The sequence below is a fragment of the Rhododendron vialii genome, chromosome 12a (genome assembly GCF_030253575.1).
Source record: "Rhododendron vialii isolate Sample 1 chromosome 12a, ASM3025357v1".
Classification (NCBI taxonomy): domain Eukaryota; kingdom Viridiplantae; phylum Streptophyta; class Magnoliopsida; order Ericales; family Ericaceae; genus Rhododendron; species Rhododendron vialii.
The window spans coordinates 21,375,991-21,399,250 of record NC_080568.1 but is presented as its reverse complement, the minus strand read 5'-3'; the positions used below and the strand labels follow the sequence as shown (position 1 = coordinate 21,399,250).

The window sequence follows — 23,260 nt, the reverse complement described above, 5'->3', positions numbered from 1 at the left end:
TCTAACGAATGACTCATATTGATAGTGTCGGACTTCAAAATGAGCTCCACCGGCCAATCTGTATCAGAATTTACATTTAAAAAAAAAAACAGTAATTTTGTAATTACGATCAGTGAATTTCTCGCTCATTCTAGCATTCTGCAAAAGCTTCCACAGACGTTACGGGGCATATTATTTTTAACTCCATTTGTTAAAATAAAATAAAAACATAAAGCCGAAAGATAACAAAGACTAGGACAAGCCAAGCACGTGACCTGCCAAAACACTTTCCCTGCAAATTTTCCTCCACCTTTTTGCCCTTTAGACATCCCATTGTTGTCTTTGATCCATCCCAGACATCCCTTCAGTCCAATCACTGAATATAAAGCACTTCTGTTTTCCAAAATCATTTCTTACTTTTCACATTTAAACTAAATTCAAAAGGTTTTTTCTTTTTTTTTTGCAAAGTGTCTGTATCTGTACGTATTGTGAAACCTCTGGCCTCTTGTTTTGGTCTTTTTGTGGATTTGTAAGTTTCTGGTACGTATATAGATATAGATATACAAACACTGATAATTGATCTTGAGAGGATATGGTGGAATCACAGGGATGAGCAGGGTTGGGCTATAAACCACCAACAAAAACCCACATGAAATTTGTAGGGATACGACTCAAACACATTGAAATCATGTCCACAGGATTCTCAAATTTCTAGGTTCTCGGAATTTCAGGCTCACCAGTTTGGGTTTCTTTCTCGAGAAAAATCTCTCATTTTCTATTGGTTTTCTTCCAAGCCCAAATGGTGCCGATTTGAATGTAAGCCATTTGCAAAGTTGTGCCAGACATGAATTCTAGCATTTGGATCTTTGCTTTTGTGAAGTTTCAGCATCTGGGTCTTGGAGTTTTGTGAAAATCTTGACCGTTTGAAGAGCTGGTTTGAAATTGTTTGGAGATTCAAGGACTCCTCCTTTTAGTAAAGGTAGGTTTTACTTTAATTGGACCCTTCTTGTGAGAGCTGAATTTCTGTTCAAAGCTGTTAGCAGAAGACATTGGAGAGGTGGTGAAGTACTATTTGAGTGGCTGCTGTGATGTTATTTCTTGGTGGGTTCAACAATTGGGCACTGTTTCTGGACAGAAAGTGAAGGTAGTGAAGTTTGAATAGACTATGGGTAGTAGAGGGTTTGTGTTGTGGATTGTGGGTTTACTGGTTTTGAAGCTGATGGAGGGCTCTTATGCAACTCTTTCTCCTACTGGCATAAACTATGAAGGTTAGTTTCTCTTCGGGCTAATTTCATCAGCTTTTTTATGGTAACTTTTTCGTCTTAAATTCAACTTTCAAAGGGATTACAGAATGACATCTGCTGTTATGGGCTACTACCCAGAAGTTGGGTGTTTTGCACATAAGGCCTGATTAGATCTTTACCAAAAAAAAGAGTCCTGATTAGATAATTCTCCATTCCCTATTTGCTACCTGGTGAAATTGAAAGTTCGTCCTGTATTCATATATTTTTCTTTTTGTTTGTTCTTTAGACAGTCTTTTGCACCCAAGACCTGATTACCTAATTCTCTATTCCGGTATTCCCCATTTGCTAGCTGGCGAAGTTAAGAGTTCATATATTTACTGCCTATGTTTGGGTATATTTTGTTTTGTGTTTGTTCTTTTTCTGCTTTTGTAGGGTCTTTTCCTTATCTTCAAGCGCGGAATTTTACTTTCGGTTCTTCAATTTAGACTGGAAAGAAGCCCTTTTACTTCCATGGTTGGGGCTTCAATGACCTGCAAGAACCTTGCTTTAGTTTTCAAGCATTCTCGTTTGGAAAGTTGTTTAGTTTTTAGTCTTAACTTAACTACCTTGGCTTTGAAATCCATGTTCTAGGATTCTGTTTATGTTGTTTTGTATACTTGCCTGATGAAAAAGAGGAAAAACAATATGTTAGAATGACGGTTCCGTTTCTTAAAATATGATACAGTTGTAGCTCTGATGACTATAAAATCTGATCTCCGTGACCCACACAATGTTTTGGAGAACTGGGACATCAATTCAGTAGATCCTTGTAGTTGGAGGATGGTTACATGCACTCCCGATGGCTATGTTTCTGCTTTGTAAGTTGCTTATTCCCTTGACTCGGTGCTTGCTTAATGATTATTAGGCCTTGTAGTATAAATAAAATTAAGAGTAATTCATTGGAAACGTTGAACTCATCAGAGGACTGCCCAGCCAGAGCATATCCGGGACCTTGTCAACTGGGATTGGAAACCTCAGTCACTTGCAATCTGTGTAAGTTAACCACTTTCTTGCATATGCAATTTGTTTATATTTGGTGCTCTATTAATTCTGATTTCATCATGCCATTAATATCACTTGTAAATGTACAACTGCGTAGGCTGCTTCAGAACAATGCCATTTCTGGTCTGATTCCCTCTACAATCGGCATGTTAGAGAATCTTCAGACGCTTGATCTCTCCAGCAACAAATTCACTGGTGAAATACCTGGTTCTTTGGGAGACCTCAAGAACCTCAATTATTTGTAAGTTTTGTGAGCTTTCTTCAACTTTGAGTTAGCAATTTAGTACCTTCAGAGTATAACTTGTTTCTTGTAGTTAATCCCATTTTTGTTGGTTTTTGAGCAAGCCAGGCGACTGAACAACAATAGCCTTTCTGGACCCATTCCTGAATCTTTGTCCGAAATTGATGTCCTGACTCTTGTGTATGTGTTTGCCCCCTTTTACGCCTTTCTTTTCATTCTCATATGTATATTATTGGCTCACCTCAGAAAATAGTTTTCAGTTAGTATAACAAAACCATTTTGTTTCTTGGAAACGGAAAAAGTCTTAACTTCTTACTTTAATGCTGCTCACAGGGACGTTTCCTTCAACAATCTCAGCAGTCCAGTGCCAAAAATATCTGCAAGAACTTTCAAGTGAGCTCCCCATCCTTGTTTTGATATTGCTTAATCTAATTTGCTCGTATATTTTACTACTAAGCTTCTGATGGTGCTGCATTCTGCTTTTCAGATTAGTCGGCAATCCTTTAATTTGTGGGTCTAATTCACATTACAACTGTTCAGTCTACCCAGAGCCACTAGCCTTCCCACCAGACGGTGCAAAAGGTGTCTATCACATAGTAGTAGTTTAGTTCGCTTTTGATCTACATCTCTGATTTTCCATGGTAGTTCCAAGACACGTTTGAATTTGTGGAATCTTTACTTTCCCCAGCTGAAACACAATCAGGGGTGAAAAACCACCGCGTGGCTCTTGCTTTTGGTGTAAGCTTTGGTTCTGCGTTTCTAATCATATTAGCTATTGGATCATTTGTGTGGTGGAGATATAGGCACAACCAGCAGATTTTCTTTGATGTTAACGGTTAGTTTTTTTTTCTAACTTATAATTTTCTTTTTGATTTCTGAGTGTCTTAAATGGTAACTGTAGAGTCTGCACTCATGACATTTTCATGAAAGATTACATGCATTTTCCCTACAAAGTCAAGTCATATGAGAGTTATAATTCATGTCCAGGACACTGCTTATTGGCCATTCGTCCGAGTCGTGAAGGAATTAGTACCCTCTGTTCTGTTTAACAAAGAAAATGTTAGGGACTTTTAGCTCAGACTGTGAAGTTATTACTTTTCCTGGTCAATGAAGTTTCGGGCCGTTGTATACTAGTTTCAACAGGCTGTCAGATAAAAAAGGTTTGATGCAAATGCTACTCACCTCCGATACGAAACATTATGTCGACTTTAGATTTAGCTGGAGCAGTAACCTTGAATGTTTCAGGCTGAAGTTGGCATTATTCAGTTATATGCCAAGATGAAGTCAAATTACAGAGAGTATTTCTTCCCTTGTATGTCAAGATGAGGTCAAATATTGATTTTCATGGAAAGAGATATGTATGGTACTTCTTTGTGAACCGACTAATATGAAATCACCTGAAGTGGACCTTCCAATTTTAGTGCCAGGAAAATATTTGGGCGTGGAAAGGGAAAAACTCAGTGTAGCTCCCCTAATTATGTTCTCAAGGAATATTCCACCTATTGTGTAATGGGAAGCAGGCTATTCGCTGGAGACACGTAACCTGAAAGTTACTTGCCGTGGGGCTATTCTGGGAAACACCTACCCAGGCAGTGTCTGGGTATCCATTTCAGTCCAGAAGGCTTTGAACAGTAATGATTTCTTTGAGTGCAATGTAACCATAGTTGTAAACAATCAACAAAAAGTACTCTTTTATTGGAGTGTCACATTTTATGACTTTAATCTCTGCATTTTTTTTACAAGTACTCTAGTCGCTGACTCGTTGCATAAAATGAATTCCATCCTTTTCCCTTTCTAATTTGGCTGCGATTCTGCACTGGATTTATGACTTGGCAGATCAATATGATCCAGAGGTACGCTTGGGCCATTTGAAAAGGTATACCTTCAAGGAACTCAGGGCGGCAACTGATCATTTCAACTCCAAGAATATCCTAGGGAGAGGAGGGTTTGGAATTGTCTACAAGGGTTGTTTAAATGATGGGAGTATTGTGGCTGTCAAAAGGTTGAAGGACTACAATGCTATTGGTGGTGAAATACAATTTCAGACAGAAGTAGAGATGATAAGTTTGGCTGTCCATCGGAATCTTCTTCGGCTTTGGGGGTTCTGCTCGACTGAAAATGAACGGCTACTTGTTTATCCGTACATGTTGAATGGGAGTGTAGCTTCTAGATTAAGAGGTTAGTAATATTGAGCCTTCTCTACTTGTAGTCAGTTGTGTATTCCCTCTGTTGTGGTTCGTCCTTCCCTTATTAGTCTTGACATATCGCTTTAACAACAAAGCCTAAAATGATCATTGAAGTTTGTTTCTTGACTAATTCGAGGAAGTATGTCTTTCATTAACCCTGGATGATTTTTAATGATACCTTTCTGATTCTTTTTGTAAGAAGTTCAGTGGCCCTCTTAGAAATTTCCACTCACAACCTGCAAAATGGCCCATTCAGTTTTTCATTTATTGGACTGGCAGAATACAAATTTGGTCCTTTCGGATAACTTAGAACTAGTGAAATGTCACCTAGTCATGGGCGAACGAGACACATAGGAAAGAAAAAAGACTTTCTCGTTGGAGATTGGATTGTTCCTCTCTGAACTGGAGGGAGAAAATGTCCCTCTGTAATCATTCTTCAATTTGTGAGTTCAACTTTCTGCACCTCGTCTACCAAAAACGTGAATCCGACTTCAATTTCCTTCTAAATCTGTTGGTATTGTGAGAGGACTATTGCACCATTAGTTCCACTTTCAGCAGTTTTAACTGAAAAAACCATCGCTGCTGTATCTCATCAAGTGTCACATGCTGCAACCACCTCCACGTTAACGGCTTCTCACCATATCCTTCAAGCCATGGACATGTTTTCTTCTTCTGCTGTCACCATTTTTTGAGGGAACAAACCCTGGAGAAACTTGCATGCATCCAAACTTAGACAACTTATCCTTGACATTAATTGCATAATTATGATATTGACCAGTCATTCCGCTTTTGGTATCAGTTGCTATCCATATTGGGGAATTGACTCAACGTTATCTTACTGGAACTTGTTTAGAGGGGTTGGAATTTTAGGATGAGGAGCTTGCCACCAATATAGGCATCGCATTGAATCACTCCAAAGATGTGTACTCTGTCTAATGTACTCTGAGAAATCAAATTGCGCATGAAGTTGTTCAAGTCTTATTTATCATAAACATGTTCGTTTAGAATAGGTGCTAGTATTTCCTTCGGAGATCAGCTGTCCCCTTGCAGTTTTTACAAAAGCTTCTTGTTGAGTTCATTACCTTTCTGCGCCATCATCCTTTTGACATATGCTGAGTAAATTATGTCATTCAAACCAATTTGGTTTTTTTACCAGATCATAGTCATGGTAGACCAGTTTTAGACTGGTCCAGGCGAAAGAGGATAGCTCTGGGTACAGCAAGGGGCCTACTATATTTGCACGAACAATGCGACCCCAAGATTATTCACAGAGATGTTAAAGCAGCCAATATTCTGTTGGATGAAGACTTCGAAGCAGTTGTTGGAGATTTTGGGTTGGCAAAGCTTTTGGATCACCACGATTCTCACGTGACCACAGCTGTCCGTGGCACAGTGGGCCACATTGCTCCCGAGTATTTGTCAACTGGCCAATCATCAGAGAAAACAGATGTGTTTGGGTTTGGTATCCTTCTTCTTGAGCTAATTACTGGTCAGAAGGCATTGGACTTTGGGCGGGCAGCAAACCAGAAAGGAGTGATGCTGGATTGGGTATTTCTTCCTCATTTCTCTAATTAAGACATTTATTTTTTGGCAATTCTATAAATGCTCTCAAGGATAAATCGAAGTGGTCTATTTTGGCATACAAGAAGTTTTTTTTATTGAAGTGTTCTTATCTTGGCGCCTAAGACATGACACAAAACTGACAGTCCGGCCTGAAACTTTTTCAGAAAATGGACACCTTGGGGTCACATTAACAAATATGTGCGGGTACATTGTTGTATACTGGATGCATAAATATTACAAGGCAAAATAAACTAGTAAGGGCTCTAATTGTAATACAGATACCAGTACATCTTCATTTACGTACGTCATTACTCAGTTCAAAATAGCATCAAAGACTAAAAAGTTCCAACAAGAAGTGTTTCATCATCGTTTCACACGTGTCATTATAGTCTAGCTGCGATTTTCTATCCCATAAAAGACTCTTCTGAACTTTAACTAGAGCCTGCTGACACCGCCTACTTATCCCGCAAATGTCCATAGAGTATTGGAAGAGTGCCCAAGCAGAGTGTCGTAACGGAAATATAGAGAATGAAGCTGGACACTTCTGATTGGAGTGTCAGACTCGAGAGACACATGTCAAATATTAGTACGTAATCATTGGCGTGGTGTGCGTGCTTCATTGGTGGTCTTTTTTTCACCTTTGTATACCTGACTTTGAGGATAAATTCCTCAACTGTGCAAAATTGCTTTTTCGTTAACCTACTGCAAGAATTTAGAAAATCATTGTAAGTTTATCAGATTATCTCTGAAATTTTCAATATTTTGGTCGTTGAATTATTTTCTTTGGTGCAGGTAAAAAAGCTTCACCAGGAGGGAAAGCTAAATCTATTAGCGGACAAGGATTTAAAGGGCAATTTCGACCGGTTAGAGTTAGAAGAAATGGTTCAAGTTGCACTTTTATGTACTCAATTCAATCCTTCTCATCGTCCAAAAATGTCTGAAATACTAAGGATGTTGGAAGGAGATGGCTTAGCCGAGAAATGGGAAGCCTCACAAAACGTTGAGACACCAAGGTACCTCCGGTCATATGAAAATCCTCCTCAGAGATACTCAGATTTCATAGAAGAATCTTCACTTGTGGTTGAAGCAATGGAACTCTCTGGTCCCCGGTGACAAATACCAACTTATCTTTTTTTACTTTTTTACGGGTTTTCCACTCTATACAGTTTTTTTTGGTGTCGTTTAGCTACGAGGATTCGAAGTGTTATTTGATTGATGTTGATAGCTGTTGAATGAATGTATTGATCTGTAAAAAGGGGAAGTAATAGATAAGCATCTGGTTCTTTGTTGGAAAGATTGGTGTAGTGCTTGAGTTGATGGTGCCTTTCTAAAAAAGTTGGAATCAGGCTAGGAACTTGTTTGTAATTACGAATGCAAGCTCAATGGCATAGATCCACATGTATTTGAGCACACAGTCAATGAATTCTCTCTCTCTCTCTCTCTCTCTCTCTCTCTCTCTCTCTCTCTCTCTCTCTCTCTCTCTCTCTATCTCTGTGTGTGTGTGTGTTCCCAGAGCAATCTGGTGCCAGCATTTTTACACGTACCACAATACAAAATGAATGATTCCAGACAATTCAGATATAGGTTATGACTGGTAAATAGCTTTCTATGACGGTTGCCATGGAATTCTATTCCCTCCCAAAAGCCTCAATCCCTCTTTTTTGCTTACTTGTGAAGCAATCTTTGGGCAGAAGCAAATATAAGCCAATTTTCTGCTTCTAATTAATCCTCCTTTTTGCTTCTCAAGTTTGCATGGCCTTAACAAGATGGAGTTGATGTTGTGGATTCGACCCAAACCAACACATATCACGTGAAGACTAATCAAGCAAGCAAGAAAGCACGAGACAGTGGTTCCTCAATTGGGTATAAATTCTTGATTCACACCAATTTTCACTATGTATGGCATGAACAAGATTACATATGTGCTGCGCGTCTGGTAGACATATACGTATCCTAAGATTTAAAAAAAACAATTGCCGTGATACCCATGTGGAATCCGGTCATAGTTACAGTCAAGCAGCAAACCAAGTCCAATTTAGACTTCACAAACCGAACGGTTGAAGGATAAGTCTAAATTCGTTAGAAATAGAACCTACATAAAGTTTCAAGATACAAGTAACACGTGAGAGATAACTGATACACTAAAAAAAACCCACCACAAAGCAAGAACTGAACGAAGGTGATGATAATGAAACTTGAATGACATAACAAACTAACAATGAACTCTGGAAGCTGATGGTAATGAAACTTGATTGACATCTCCTAAGGGAATGTATATTTTTTTTTCTTCCTTTTGGATATCCTATTGAAATCAAAAGATGCATGCACCATTGACATTATGTGTTCCTCACAGAATTTGCGTCAACGCAATATCACATCAACAATGTCCATAGAATTTCACTATGATCGGTAAACAAAACCACCACGCGCACCAAGTCTGCAAAGAGAGAGTGATTGAGATAGAGAGATGGATGCAGTTATTTGGACCATAGAACAATACTGATACATCAAGAACACCAAACGCAACGAGTTTGGCTTAACTTATGCTTAGAAAACACACACTACTTTATTGCGATCCCACACAAAAACTACACCTCCACAACCACACAATAGCCATAAAGAGTCCTACAAGAAGTCCACCGCCGTTTTGTGACTTGCCGGTTCGTTAGGCCTTAACCACCAGTACTTGTGCCACGATTTAAACGAAGCTCCATCTGGTGGCTAAGCATAGACAAACTGTCTCGGATTCGGAGGAGGGCTATATTGCATATCCCTCTTCTCCAAATTGCCCTGCTTCTCAAGACCCATGAATGGATTCATCCCAACTCTATATATAGCCATATCTATCAGTCTCGATTAAGAAACTGATAAATTGGTCTTCTATGGGTGTATCCAAAATGGGCTCTCAAAAAATCAAGAGCAGAAGTTAGTCTATGCCCACATTGGGTTTAAATAGCCGAAGATTAAAGTGCTCATGACTTTTATTTTGTATTTTTTTTTTGCCCTTTTGGAAATTCACCACAATAGTTGCCTTGTTAAGAAATTCTACTTTATGTCATGCACTTGTTCAAGTTGAATGACAATCTTACCCTTCACCTTACATGAGTTCTTGCTAGTTAAATCAACGATGGACCAGTGTCGATCGCGTGGATAATTCGGTTATAACAGGGCTCCGCTAGCGGACGGTGGAATTGTTCCCTAGTGATTAGTTGAGCTAAGCGTAAGTTGGCACAGGGAGACTTGAGTTATCAACAAGAAGTGGATGATTTGATTAAGGTTGTTAAGATGTTTGACTTATAGTTAATGAAGGTCGGAAAAGGAAATATAGAGGACAAATTCATAAACAAATCCTTATTAGTAAGTTCTAGGTTTTCATAGAGCGGATTTCGTGGAAACTTAATTTGCAGAGATTAAGGCCATGTTTGATAAGTGAGTTAGGGGTTAGGATAGGATTATTAATTCTGGTGTTCTTCTAAACTCTTTGTTTGATTGCACAATAGGGGTTAGAATTAGGAATACCATGGTATTACCAATCCTCCCAATTCATGGGATTATCAATACCACCTCCCACTAGGTATTACTAATCCTATCCCAAGCTCTGTGATGCAAAAAATGTCCTTGCCCATGATATTTTCTGTTAATAACAGTAGTACCCTTATTAGTACTTACCCACGTGTACGACAAAAATCCTAGGTTTTGCTTCTTTTCTTTTTTGCCTTCACATGAGCACCATTTTTGCATTACAGACATGCTAGGGATAGTTGGGAGGGTGGTGGAAGCTTATGAGTTTGTCAGAAAGTTTAGGCTCACTGCACATGTCCACCGCACTCGTGTGGAGCCACTTTGGATCCCACAAAAATACAAAAAAATGTTCTTAAATTTTAATTTCTTATGGAGCTTTATAAAATAATCAGCTCCAACGGATATCGTTAAATATTTTTATTCTGAATTTGTAGAGTGAAAATTGCTAAATTGCTCAATTTCGTCCCTACGAATTCAGAAAAAATACTTACCGATATTTGTAAGAGCTGATTTTTTACAAGGCTCCATAAAAAATTATTTTAAAATTTGTGGATTTTTTTGGTATTTTTGTAAGACCCAGAGTGAGCCCCACACATGTGCGATAGACTTGGTGCCTTGATCGTAGCACTTACCAACTTCAGAAGTTTAGGATCTATTCTCGTGGCTTGCAGAAATCATGGAGAACTTGAATTAGGAAAAATACATATGCAAATACCAAGAGCAAAATACATACGGAGAGACCAGGTTATGAAGTGGCATTGGCAAAATACACAAGAAATTGGTTTTTCACCTATGGGTATTATTGAAAAATGCAATTTGTTATCCCATCCCTTGATATTCCAATCCCATGATTTAATCCTTATACAATCAAACACCCACTTGAAATTACATTTGAGATTATCAATCACATCTCTTTACGAATCCCACCTCCTTACTAATTCTATCTAATCGAGCACACTTATCAAAGAGAAAAGGTGATGGTCTCCACATACATCCAAAGAAAAGGTGCATTAGCCAGATAGATCAACTTTTTTTTAGTGCATTACTTTTGGCCGTTGGAGTGATCTTTTTTTTTCCCTGTTTGAGTCCACTAATACTCATGCCCATCTACTACTTTCTCCAACTCCAAATCCTCCTAATTTCCCACTAATTCCTTCTGTCGTGGCTGTCAATTCCACCAAACCTCCATTACTAGCTTCAGTATCGGCTTGTAGGAGTAGTACTTATTTTTCAAACAAAAATGATATACGTACCGACCATTTGTAGGGAAACCGTACCGACCATTTGTAGGGAAACCGTACCGACCGGTCGCGCCGGGCCGTCTCCGGCCACCGGACGGCCGATCCGAGCCGTCCAAAAAATTTAAATAAAAAAAACCGGGGCTTGCACGGGAATTAACGGCATCCGATGTGTGCATGGTGCTTGATCTAAACACCCATTTTTTCATGTCCGTTGATTCCCGCGCAAGCCCCTCGGTTTTTTTTTTATAAAATTTTTGGACGGCTCGGATCGGCCGTCCGGTGGCCGGAGATGGCCCGGCGCGACCGGTCGGTACGGTTTCCCTACAAATGTGTCGGTGCACATAGCATGACTCTTTTTCAAATAAGTAGTGTCTGTATTGTGACGTAAAAATGGAAATAAGTAATTAAAAAATAAGAATCTTAGCGAAACGAGACTTAATTTATGTCTGGTCATAAATACACGTAAAGCGTTTTTTTTTTCTTTTCCTTCTAGGGATCGGGACTTCAAAACTTCTTCTTGTTATTGTTAGTTGAGGACACGTGTCGTCACCTATATGGGCTGCATTGCATGGCTGTGAATTTTGAAGCCAGTAGTGGATTTCCATAGCTGTAAATTGAAAGAGGGAGAATATGAAAGTAATACCCGTATTTGTCTTAATAGTAACTTTACTTTAGTTGTGTATTTAGACAATATAGAGAACAAAACAAAAGAAAAGGCATTCGGTGCCTTGTGCAATGTGTAGAGCATTTTGTGTGGGCATTGCTGAGCCTTGAGAATTAAGCTGGAGGTGGAGCTCATAACGTGAACTTGGCTATTTGAATTGATGACTAAACATCAGTTACTATATAAGTTAACTTGAAGGCTTGAACCATTACGGTGGTAGGAAAACTTAAAAAATAGAGTAGTGCTAGCTGCACCGACAGTTTCCGTAGGAAAACCGTACCGACCGCCGCGCGCGGCCGTCTCCGGCCACCGGACGGCCGATCCGAGCCGTCCAAAAAATTTAAAAAAAAAAACCGAGGGGCCTTACGCGGGAATCAACGGCATCCGAGGTGTGTAAGGTACTTGATCCGAGCACCCTTTTTTCGTGTATATATGTATATTTCCCTACACTTTGGTCGGTACACATAGGATTTTTGAAAAAAATAATAGTCATTCAGAGAGCAAAGTTATGGACAGTGGGTTGAATTTTGATGGTGATGAGATCTTGTACGTTGTTCTTTGAAGAGGAATATAAGGTGGGATTATATCTGATGGCAAAGTGATTTAAGGGTGAATGTGAGATACATGTTTCTTGTACAATATTAATGTTAGGTTTTTGTTGGTTGTGTTATGTGCAGTGACCGTATGTTGTGGAACTGTTTGGTATGTGACGGGGTGACTAGGCTAATAACCTATGCCAAAAGACAAGTTGGCCAATAGGTTGTGGTGAGGCTAGTGAGGTGGTACGTCACTCGTCATATACTGAGGAGGACCGGATATGTGATTCCATTTATGTGGAATATGTTATATTTGAGGTTGGTGTTAATACGCAGTGATTGATGTTGTGCAGTTAATTTAGTGTTGATATTGTACACGTTATTATGTCAATTTAGTGTTGATATTGTACACGTTATTATGTCTTACACACTCCTGGGATCCTTTGGACTCCAGCTTGCAGGTTGGTTAGCGGGTCAGGTGCAAGCTTGTCTGAGTTGCTGCGAGAGTGGGTTGTTGTTTATTTACTTTAGAGAGAGTTGTAAATTATATAGTTCATGGAATAAAAAGAAAAATTGTGTTGTTATTATATCGTGACGCTTGAGGATCCGGATTGTTACAATAAATATCAAAATTACATCAAACTGGAAACAAGTTCACAATCATTAGTTTTAAATAACTTAAGACATTTTCATTTCTTGACTGTGACGGATGATTTACGCAAATATTTGTGTTACATATATGCAGCAGACGTGCCTAAAAAATTTAAATGAGAGACTCGGATTCATTCTGGGTGGTGTCCCTCTGCACCAAAGTTGAATCTACATCATACATTATTTTTTCAAGCACTTCTTTGGAAAAAAAAAAAAAAAACTAATTAAACAAAATTTTGTGCACTTTTTATCTTTTTCATTAGGAAAACGCAGATCTCCTCCTCATAAATGCAATCAATGCCCAGCAATGACACTATACATTGATCTTTCTGAACAATTTTTTGGAACTTTTCTCTGTGCCTCTTTATCTTTTTCCCTTTTAGGAAAAGGCAGTGATCTCCTCCTCAGAAATGCACTCAATAATTTTACACACTGACCCCTTCTTCTTTTTCCCCCTTTTCTTCTCTGGCTTTTCCTTTATTTAGGAACCACCAAAAGAAGTGAAGAACCATAACTTTTATCTTTCTTTTGGGAGAATCTTTGATGGATTTGTTTAATGAGTCGATCGATTGACAATCCGGTGGACTGCCAATAAGTTAAGAATGACAAAACACTATGCACAATCGATATGCATCTTTTACACTTTTTAATGCACTTCACACATTTTTCCGTACATTTTAATACACTTTTTTGAACGTAACAGCCCAATCGACTGTATTTTAATTATTTCCCTTCTTTTAATATGTCATAAAGTGTTGCTATTGCATATCATACTCCTTATAGAGGATAATATAATGTGTGTATGTGTATGTAATATCATACTCTTAATAGGGCAAGAGACGGCAGCTGGTTCATCATAAGAAAAACATATCCCTAACCATTATCATTGTTTATGAACATCATACTTTAGGTTAGATGGGAATACGTGGGAAAGCCATTATAGAAAGAAAAATATTCAACTTTTAGTCCCATATAAAAAGTGATCGCATTTTTATTTTTGTTTTTCAATTGATAGAGGAGAACGAAAATATAATTTCCACTACAAATACAGCAAATGTGTAGAGAGTGGAGCTCATTGATGCGGACCTAACTGCTGGTCGGTACCCGGATCTGCATGAAAGGCAAACGGAAATGCAGTAGCAAAGGCACGGCTCAACATTGACGGATCAATCTGTGCTCCGATGGTTGGCCTAAATAACACGACTCGTCATTTTGTGATGACCAAAGGGCTTTTTCGGCTTTTTGGCATCGTATTGGGCCTCCGAATCCTTAACTCCGTCGGTTGAAAAAATAATTTATTTACTTAGAGTATTATTTAGTCAAGACAAGTCTCACTATGGGCAAGGTTTAAGCTGGAATATCCGAACTGGACCCCTTCTGATCTTTTGTCCTTTCACATATTCTGAAACACTCTAGTCTCAGACTCTCAGCCACTCAAGCAATAAGCACACGAATTTCCATTTCAAGTTGGTAATCTCGTGAGTCATCAGGAAATATTTGGAACCTTCAAAGAGGTCCCATTTCTGATAAACATAATGCAATGATAGAGCAACCAAATGCTGCCCGCTTCAGCAATCAGCTCACCCGGGTGGTATAGGTTTGGACAAGTGGGCATGAGAAAATAAATAAAAAGTTTGCCCCCAAGAGATCCCAAATACGATTTCCACGAAGGCCAAATATTCCAAATCTTGTGCTCATTGGAGGTTTGCCTGGCCATTAACTTCACGGTCTCAGAATTAGTCGATGTGTCAAGCTCAACTGCTCATATGACCTTTACACCATACATTCACGCGGAGTTCATACAATTTGTTATGGGTCTCGCCTATATGCGTGGTACTACGAAGCCCTTAAAACATCACGTGGCAATGCTCCAGCCTCCGGGAGCAATTAATAATTTCTTGTAGTACGTGTACTCTACCAAGCCTCCAAATGGGCTTAAAAGATGAAACTTTGTCCGGTCACGACTTGAAATGGGCCTATAGTGACGGGCCAACTGGTGACACCTTGTGCCAATAGAAAGCATTCCATTCTTGAGCAGACAATCCACAATTGGGCCACGGCCACAGGCGGTCTGCCCATTAACTTCAGGTCCTGAAATTAGATGAGCTGTGCGCAAGCTGAGCCGAGCATTAGATTATCAAAAAATAATCCATGATTGGCTTCACCTCCTGTGACAGTTTTTCCTTAAGTACTTGTACTACACATGGGTGCGGTTGAACTTCTTCCCCAACACCTACGTGGTGTGCGTGTGCACATGAGTGTGAGAATGGATGTAGTTGTAGAATGATTGTTGCTAGAAAATCCAATTCTGAATAATCGCTGGGTGCTTAAGGAGATAGGGAGTTCAACATATAATAACAACAAAAATAGGATTGGAAAAAACGACAGAGAAATAATACTCCTAGAAATTTTAATAGTAACAGCTGATAGGTAAAGTAGATAATACTGTTGAAGTTAGAAATAAATAGTGGCTGTCTAAAATACTCGTATAAATTTGGAATGTTGACCGGCTAAATTGGCTAGTTGTTGTAAGCATATTTATGTTGAGTGTAATTTTGTTCACCCGCCAAATGGGCAAACTATGGCAAGATTAGTTGAGTTGGTTTGTTAGCTCATGTGTTTCCCCAATGGTGGCCGGTGTTTGAGCCCCACGGAGAGCAGGTTTGGGGTTCAGAGCTATGGAACCCTTGTTGACTAACATACTAACTCTCCACTGATATATAAACTATGGCAACGGGGGAATATCATTCATTTCTCTATGGGATTCATAGCATCGAGTCTCACTTAATTAGATGATCTAATCTGTTTTTTATTTTTTCCATTTTTGCCAAGCGATATACAACAGCGAGGCTCTTATCTGTACAATTTGTAGGATTCAATCTTGTAGGACTCTTGCAAAACCTTAAACCCATTTGAATATCCATACGACTTGCCGATAAAAAAAAATCCATACAAGTTTGATTGAAGCATTCAATTCTTGAGGTAAAATTACACTGTATATGTTAACATTTTGAACCAACACAATTAAGTATTGTTCGATAAAAAAAACTAACTGATCATTTGGGATTGAGCTAAACCGTACAAATTGAGCGAATTTAATCACCGAAACATGCTCGTTACACTTCTCACAGAGTAATGTTTATTCGCCTAGCTTGTAAGCAGGTAAACAATATTGTACTCTGTTAACAACAGGGACACTACCGGTCTATGATAAGCGCGTAAATGTTCACATTAGCGTTTCCTAATTTATCATTGCTAAGTCTTTTTATTTTATTACTTAGTGTTTTAATGCTTAATTTTTGTGTTGTAGGTATTCGGAGAGTTTGATATAAAAATATGCAAAATTTAAATATTAAACAATGTTCGACGTTGGCCCGTTCGAATTCAATCAAGTGTAAGATCTGAACTGCAGTCGGAGTAATTATTCGCAAGTCAAATTGGCAGAATTAATATTCACTTAAAATTGGACTTAGACTTATATCTACTGGGTGGGCCAAATGGTTCACAGTTAATTTGACTAAATGGTGGACCCCCCAAAGGCAATTCATAGGCTGATGATTTGGCATAGAAAATCACAGTGTATTTGCATAAAATAAAGTTGGACTTGTGAGTCGAGGGCTGCTTCTCCCCCCCCCCCCCCCCCCCCCTGACACACACACCCCCCGGCCCCACCTTCTTTTTCCCAATTGACCCCTCCCCCCTCCCCTCTCTCTCTCAGTCTGTCGCTTGCTTTTCTTTTTTTCCACTTTCTGCTTCTTTTTTTCCCTTTTCTTTTCCAGTTTTTTTTTCATTTTCTTTCTTTCCGGTTTGAATTTTTTTTTCTTTTTAATAATAGGTTCAAGTCTAATTCTAGGCTTTGTAAAGTAATTGAAAGAAAAAAAGTGTTTCAATTGATCATGTTTATCCCACTGTTTTCTTTTTCTTTTTTTTGTCCTTTATAGATTAAAAAATATAGTTACGAAAATAAGTGTTTCAATTTTCAATCCGTTTGAACTGGTGCAAAGTTGTTATTTTTCTAATCATTTCATCCTAAATGGTCATAATAAATTTTTGGCTCCAAGGGTTTTCAATGGACACCATAAGAGAGTCTTAAAACTAAATAATGAGTCTTAGGGAGTTTGTTGAAAAGTCTTAAACCAAAAAATTCATTATGACCATTTAAAATAAAATAATAAAAAAATGATATTTGCTCTGATTTAATTGAATTGAGAATTAAAGCACTTAATTCTTGAATTATATTTTTAAATATACAAATGGTGTATTTATAGAAATTAAATAAATAAGATATAAGTAATTAAATAAAAAAATAAATTAAAAAGTATGGGGGACCCGGGGGCTCTGCTGCCCCCATTGACATAGTAGCCCCTAAAACGTTTCCGTTTTAGTTATAAAAAAATAGAAACCATCCATTTGCAATCCTATGGAGTATAAACGTGATTTGAAGCAACATACTACTGAATCAGTTAAGAGGATCTATGCTAAATAATGGTTAACAAATTTATAAAATTGTACTATAGTTAAAAAAAAGTAATCCTGAATATAATATTTGTATTATGGATTAGTATGTCGTTTGCAAAATACATTTCGTAATTAGTTCCCGAACACTAATTGTAATCTTAATGAATTTTTTGCTTTACGACCTTTCAACGAGCAACCTAAGACTCATTATTTAGTTTCAGGACTCTCTTAGGGTGTTCATTGAAAGGCCTTGGAGCCAAAAATTTATTACGACCATTTAGGATGAAATGATCAGAAAAATAACATCTTTGCACTGGTTCAAACGGATTAAAAATTGAAACACTTATTTTCGTAATTATATTTTTTAATCTATAAAGGACAAAAAAAGAAAAAAAAACAGTGGGATAAACATGATCAATTGAAACACTTTTTTTCTCTCAATTACTTTACAAAGCCTAGAATTAGACTTGAACCTATTATTAAAAAGAAAAAAAAATTCAAACCGGAAAAAAAGAAAATGAAATAAAATGAAAAAAAAAACTGGAAAAGAAAACAAAAAAAAAGAAGAAAAGAAGCAGAAAGTGGAAAAAAAGAAAAGGGAGAGACAGAGAGAGAGAGAGAGAGAGAGGGAGAGGGGGGCGGGAGAGAGAGAGAGAGAGAGAGGGGGGGCGGGGGTAAACTGGGAAAGGGAGGTGGGGTCGGGGGGGGGGGGGGGGGGGGAGTAGCAATTTACTTGTGAGTCCAACAGGAAAAAGGCACATGTGTATTTGCTTTGTTACAGTGGGCCAAGGGGAGAATAGCAAGAAGGGCTTTTCAAGTGCTTCACGGCTGGGGCACTATCATAAAACGAGGAAAAAGGGCTTTAGGAAGATATTCGGACGGGAGAAACGAAGAACGGGACTGCCGACTGCCGAGATTCAATATTGTCTAGTTTTCAAGCTTTGTTCGATTACTCGCATTTCGATAACTCGTTTTAATTTATGTTTTTAATAAAAGTTGTTAATTTATTTTTGTTTGGTTTGGATCTCTGGTTTATTTTCCGTATCGAGTAGCAGGCTTCAAATTAGAGTTTCTTTTGTTTCTTGCGCAATGATTAGTGAGTAGTCATTTAGGTAGGGTCGCGGGCTGATTAGCACATTGTGGTAAGTCCGGGCATTGCTCCTATTTTCCAATAATGAAAAAGACAATTTTAGATTAGTAAAATACTTTCCGTAGACGAATCCGGACATTGTCGAAACCCATGTGAACGGGGGAATGGAGGTCCAAAACTCATTTTTTGCTGCGCATGAGTAAACGGAAACCATTAGGGTTCGCATCTTACGGGGTATCTTTTATAATCTAAAGTTGAATGTTTTTAAAAACACTAAATGGAGCAGGTAAATCCAGACTGGTTGCGAGTGCTATGAACCCTACGACCGTACCTCCTTTAATTATTTGAAAAGTACAATCAATTTCTAGGTTTTAATTAATCTCCGCATAAAAAGACCGGGATGGCTACCTAAGAGTCAGTTTAAATAAGTAACAACCCGAGTTTTTAGACAGCACACATTACCGTCTCTATGGATTCGACTCCGTTTTTACCGGATATTGTGTTACGTCGGTTTTCGCCCTACGCTTGGGGCAACCCATTAATTTAGGACTAGAAAATCGTCAAGTATTTTTGGCGCCGTTACCGGGGACGTCAACGTGTTTTAAGAATTCAAGTAATTATTTTTATTTGTTTTATTTTTAGTTTTTGTTTTGAGTTATTATAGGTTGAGGTAGGGCTGCAAACGAGCCGAGCCGAGCCGAGTTTTAGAGTGTTCGAGCTCGGCTCGGCAAAAATTTAGTTGGCTCGAGCTCGGCTCGAGCTCGTGACGAGCTGCAGAACTCGAGCTCGAGCTCGGCTCGATAGGTATTTACGGAGCTCGAGCTCGGCTCGTTCGGCTCATTTATGAAACAAATATATATAAATATATATATAAATAAATATAAATATGTAAAAATATATATATATAAATATATTATATAATCGAGCTCGCGAGCCAATTCGAGCCGAGTTTCGACTAGCTCGAGCTCGGCTCGTTTATGAAACGAGCCCAGGACTCGAGCTCGAGCTCGGCTCGTTTTTGTCTTGAACCGAGCCGAGCCGAGCCGTTATCGAGCCGAGCTCCGAGCCGCTCGCGAGCGGCTCGGATTGTTTGCAGCCCTAGGTTGAGGTAGGCAATTATCCATCGGAGAAAAGCAATTACCTCTAATCTGTTTTTTTTTTATTATTATTTTTGTAAAGAAAAAAAATTGTCCATTTTGCAAGGTATTATAGAGGTTATGCAAAACAATTTAATTGTTCATTGTCACTTCCTGTATTTTATGGTTTAGCGTCAGAAAATTCATTTTTGTATATTGCTAACCTTGAGAAAGCTTTTGCTAGCGATGAAGTGGCTCTTTTACATGTACTTTTTAGCATCTTTGCATGGTAGTGCTCAAGATTGGTTTAATTTTTTGAGACGTCGGAAAATTCATTTTCGTATATTGCTAACCTTGAGAAAGCTTTTGCTAGCGATGAAGTGGCTCTTTTACATGTACTTTTCAGCATCTTTGCATGGTAGTGCTCAAGATTGGTTTAATTTTTTGAGTTCAAGATCGACATGAAGTGAAATTGCAATACAATTTTTTAAAATTTTCAATCCCTCATATGAGACTCATATGCTTTTATAAGAACTATCAGATTTCTATCAACAAGATGATGAGTCTTTTTCGCAGTGTTGGGAGCAATTTAAAAATTTTGTATTCTTTTGGTCAAGTTTTAATTATGAGCTTGGCGGTTTTCTGGCTACCTTTTGCCATGATTTAAATCCTAAGATATGCCAAGTGGATTTTAGGTCCACTGACGAATTTCTGGATAAAAACGCTGAAGAGGTTGGGATTACCTATATGAATTAGCCCAAAAACTCGCCGAGCAAAAAAAAAAATTAGCCCAAAAACTCCAATTTTGTGAGTTGACTGAAAGTTCTGAAGATACTAATTCTAATGCGAGTGAAAAATAGGAAATAGAACCACTTGTCAATAGTAAACGCTATATGCCTTTTAAGGAGTCATTACCAATAATTGCACTGAATAATCAAATACTCTTAGCTCTAGATGGTGCCACCCCTCCAATTGAGTCTCCATTTTCAAGAGAGTCAACAATTTGAAAATTGATTTAGTTTGGGCTATACACTTGGTGGTACTTAAATGTTTAAAACGAATTCGACAAGTGTGCTACTCGAAGTATCTTATCTTGTGGTATAGCCGAGTTCAATTATTGATAAAATGTGTAAAATGGAATGCTATGTTCATTGTCTTAACTCTTGTTGGCATGATAAATGTTCGGTACCCGCGTTTGGCTGCTCGAACATAAATTTTATTTTTTTATTTTATTTTATTTTATTTTATTTGGGTCTGGTATAGCCACCCATTTCTCGCTTGATAAATGAGGAGAAAAGTAGTATCCGTGTCTTTCACGTGAAGAAAGTTAATGTTTTTTTTGTCTTTTATTTTATTTTTTGCGTTGTTTATTTCTTTTAGTTATTTTTCTTGCTGTCTTGGAGACCAACATTTTGCAAGTTGTTCGATCCAAGTTGGAGGGTCTTCCCCCTCTCTATAGTTTACTCTGCTTAGCCCTCCTTTTCGAGGTGATATATCTCTTCTCTTTTACGTTTCTGTTGTATCTTTATTTTTCTTATTTTCAATGCGGACATTAAAGAGTTAAAGTTAGGGGGATGGTTCACTTTGTTCTTAATTTTGTTAGATTCAATCAAAAGAAAAAGAAAAAAATTTGAAAAATACAAAAATAGTGGAATTTTTTTACATGAGACTGAAAGCGATTGAGATTGGCTCTTCATTGATTGAGTTGGAGATATGATAGTCATTGTTTGATTATATTTGTGGTGGCATTGTAGTTCTTTTTGCTAGCTTGTCGCGAAAAATTTGTCATGGCATTTATTATTAGCACCTTGCACTTCACTTTTATTTGGGCTTTGGTTACTTGTGAGTTATGACTTGATTAGCACCCAAGATTGTATAATCTTGGGGCTTAAATCCTCTAATTTGTAACTTTGATACATTTAAGTAGTTGTTTTTATCCCATTTTGCACGTAAGGTACGTTTTTGTGTATTTCAGGTAAAACGTGCTAATAAGGCGATTTTGAACACCAAGGGACGTCCCGGGATGAACCAAGCGTCCAAATGCCCGCCGGCACTCATTCCATCGCTATCGAGCCTAAACGGTCCTATAAGAAGTCTTGGAGAACGGCCGGTGGTCAAATACGGCATGGAGTGAGCCGAAGCTCATGAAGCAAGGCAAACGTATCATGGATGGTTCCGAGGGCATCCAAGAGTACAAGGCCATAAGGCATACCTCCACCAAGTCCCGTTGATCAAGAAATCAAGCAATGAAAGGTCGTCGGGTCACACCAAGGCATGATAGCCCCAGCTGAGCCAGTTCTGCAGTTTTTGCAGCAAGGTATTGGTACCTTGTTTTTGAGGTACCGGTACCATTTCTCTGATATTGCCAACAGTTGAGTTGGTACCAGTACCATGCTTTTGAAGTACCAGTACCAGTACCAATGCCCTTCGGCTAGTACCTTTTTGCTGAATTGTTCAATCTTCCATTAATGGAAAGGTTCTACTTTAGGCATGTTTTTGGGATATTTTGGGGGCCTTTTGATTCTTTGTATGGCTAATTGTTTAGGCCTATAAATAGCTTTTTATGCCATATTTGGCAAAAGATGTACTCTTTTACACTTTTAAGTCTTTTATGTTTGAAAAGCTCCTTAGTTATTGCTTTCAAGTTTTTGCATTCAATTCCTCAACAACTCAAGTAGGTGGTGCTTGTACATTAATTTCTCGAGTGTTAATGTTATAGCTTTAAGTGGGATCTCTATATAAATCAAGTTTGTTTTCAATTCTATCGGTTAATCATGTTTTCAATTCTTAGCATGCTTTCTAGTCTTTTTATTATGAGTGAGTAGTTAATCGGTTCGGTCATGGGGTGAGGTACACCCTATGGATTAGTCGTTTAAATGGTTTCTCTTAACTTTAGCTTAATCTCAAGGTTTTGAATGAATTAAACCCATGATTTCTAGCTTTGATCATGGGGTTGGTGGCTTCTTTGATCAATGAAGTCTATCGCCTTATGCTACGTGCTTGATAATCCTACGCGTGCGAATGATCCTTTTTCATCTCTCACTTGCGTTAAATGAGTTCAATTTGAATTAGAGCTTTGAATTAAGTTATAAGTAGTTTTCAGCTTTTAATTCTTCTAGTGGAATCCGGACGGTTTCGGTCCACTCATGAGTTAGATGAAGAAACCGTTTGACGGCTAAGTTGTGGGTAAATCAATCCCTTTGACTCGACCATCTTAACCTAGTTTATTTCCAAGTTTAATTTCGTCAATCGAATCCAAACTCCAAAGTTGGCTGCTTGAACGCCGCAATCTTTAAGCAACTTCTATTCCAAATTCGCTAAAGAAGATTTCTCTGTGAGAACAATCCGGTCTTCCAGTTTAAATGCTATCAACGACCTAACCCTACGCTTGGGGTGTGAGCCTTTCTAAGAGGTTAGGTTGCGACGAAGCATGACTTGATTGTTCTCGATGGCTAGTTTAGTGGAGACTTATGCCTATGTGAGTTTAGAGCCTTGTATTTTCTAGGAGTGGTGTCAAATAAACTCTTGTTGTCACAAAAGAGTAAATTTATTGTGGATCTCATTATTTTTGTTGTCAAGTGTTTGGAATGTTTTGAATTACCTACTTATCTCTTGGGTTTGAAAAGTTGCATAGTTGTATTACTGTAACGACCCTGATTTTTAGTAAATAAAAATTTTACTATATATTTGAATTTTATTTTTAAATACTTTGATTGCTTTTAAAATTCCTTTTAAATTTCTATAATTCATTTTAATTAAATTTCAGTC

The 23,260-nt window shown here is 38.1% G+C and overlaps 1 protein-coding gene and 1 long non-coding RNA gene across 3 annotated transcripts; both read left to right on the top strand.

Annotated features, from left to right (window-relative positions):
* Nucleotides 1–263: 263 nt before the first annotated feature.
* Nucleotides 264–7,666, top strand: LOC131310878 (protein NSP-INTERACTING KINASE 3). Of its 2 annotated transcripts, XM_058338129.1 has the most exons (11): nt 267–1,247; nt 1,948–2,080; nt 2,184–2,255; nt 2,362–2,505; nt 2,614–2,685; nt 2,839–2,898; nt 2,993–3,087; nt 3,194–3,340; nt 4,342–4,683; nt 5,848–6,239; nt 7,047–7,666. In XM_058338129.1, exons 1-11 carry the CDS (start codon nt 1,145–1,147, stop codon nt 7,365–7,367), a joined length of 1,881 nt encoding a protein of 626 aa, XP_058194112.1. In that variant the 5' UTR covers nt 267–1,144; the 3' UTR covers nt 7,368–7,666. The 2 variants fall into 2 exon arrangements, with proteins under 2 accessions (XP_058194113.1, XP_058194112.1); XM_058338130.1 differs by lacking the exon at nt 3,194–3,340 and having other exon boundaries at nt 264–1,247.
* Nucleotides 7,667–11,664: 3,998 nt separating this feature from the next.
* Nucleotides 11,665–12,549, top strand: LOC131311669 (uncharacterized). The gene is made up of 3 exons (XR_009195537.1): nt 11,665–11,922; nt 12,171–12,196; nt 12,257–12,549. It is a non-coding gene; the product is annotated as an uncharacterized LOC131311669 (long non-coding RNA).
* Nucleotides 12,550–23,260: the final 10,711 nt, after the last annotated feature.

What these genes read in the sequence shown, in the direction of transcription:
- LOC131310878 (XM_058338129.1), top strand. Translation starts at nt 1,145, where the DNA reads ATGGGTAGTAGAGGGTTTGTGTTGTGGATTGTGGGTTTACTGGTTTTG. An exon ending in CTCAGTCACTTGCAATCTGT is followed by an intron (nt 2,256 to 2,361) that starts GTAAGTTAACCA and finishes ACAACTGCGTAG; the next exon opens with GCTGCTTCAGAACAATGCCA. An exon ending in TGTAGCTTCTAGATTAAGAG is followed by an intron (nt 4,684 to 5,847) that starts GTTAGTAATATT and finishes TTTTTTTACCAG; the next exon opens with ATCATAGTCATGGTAGACCA.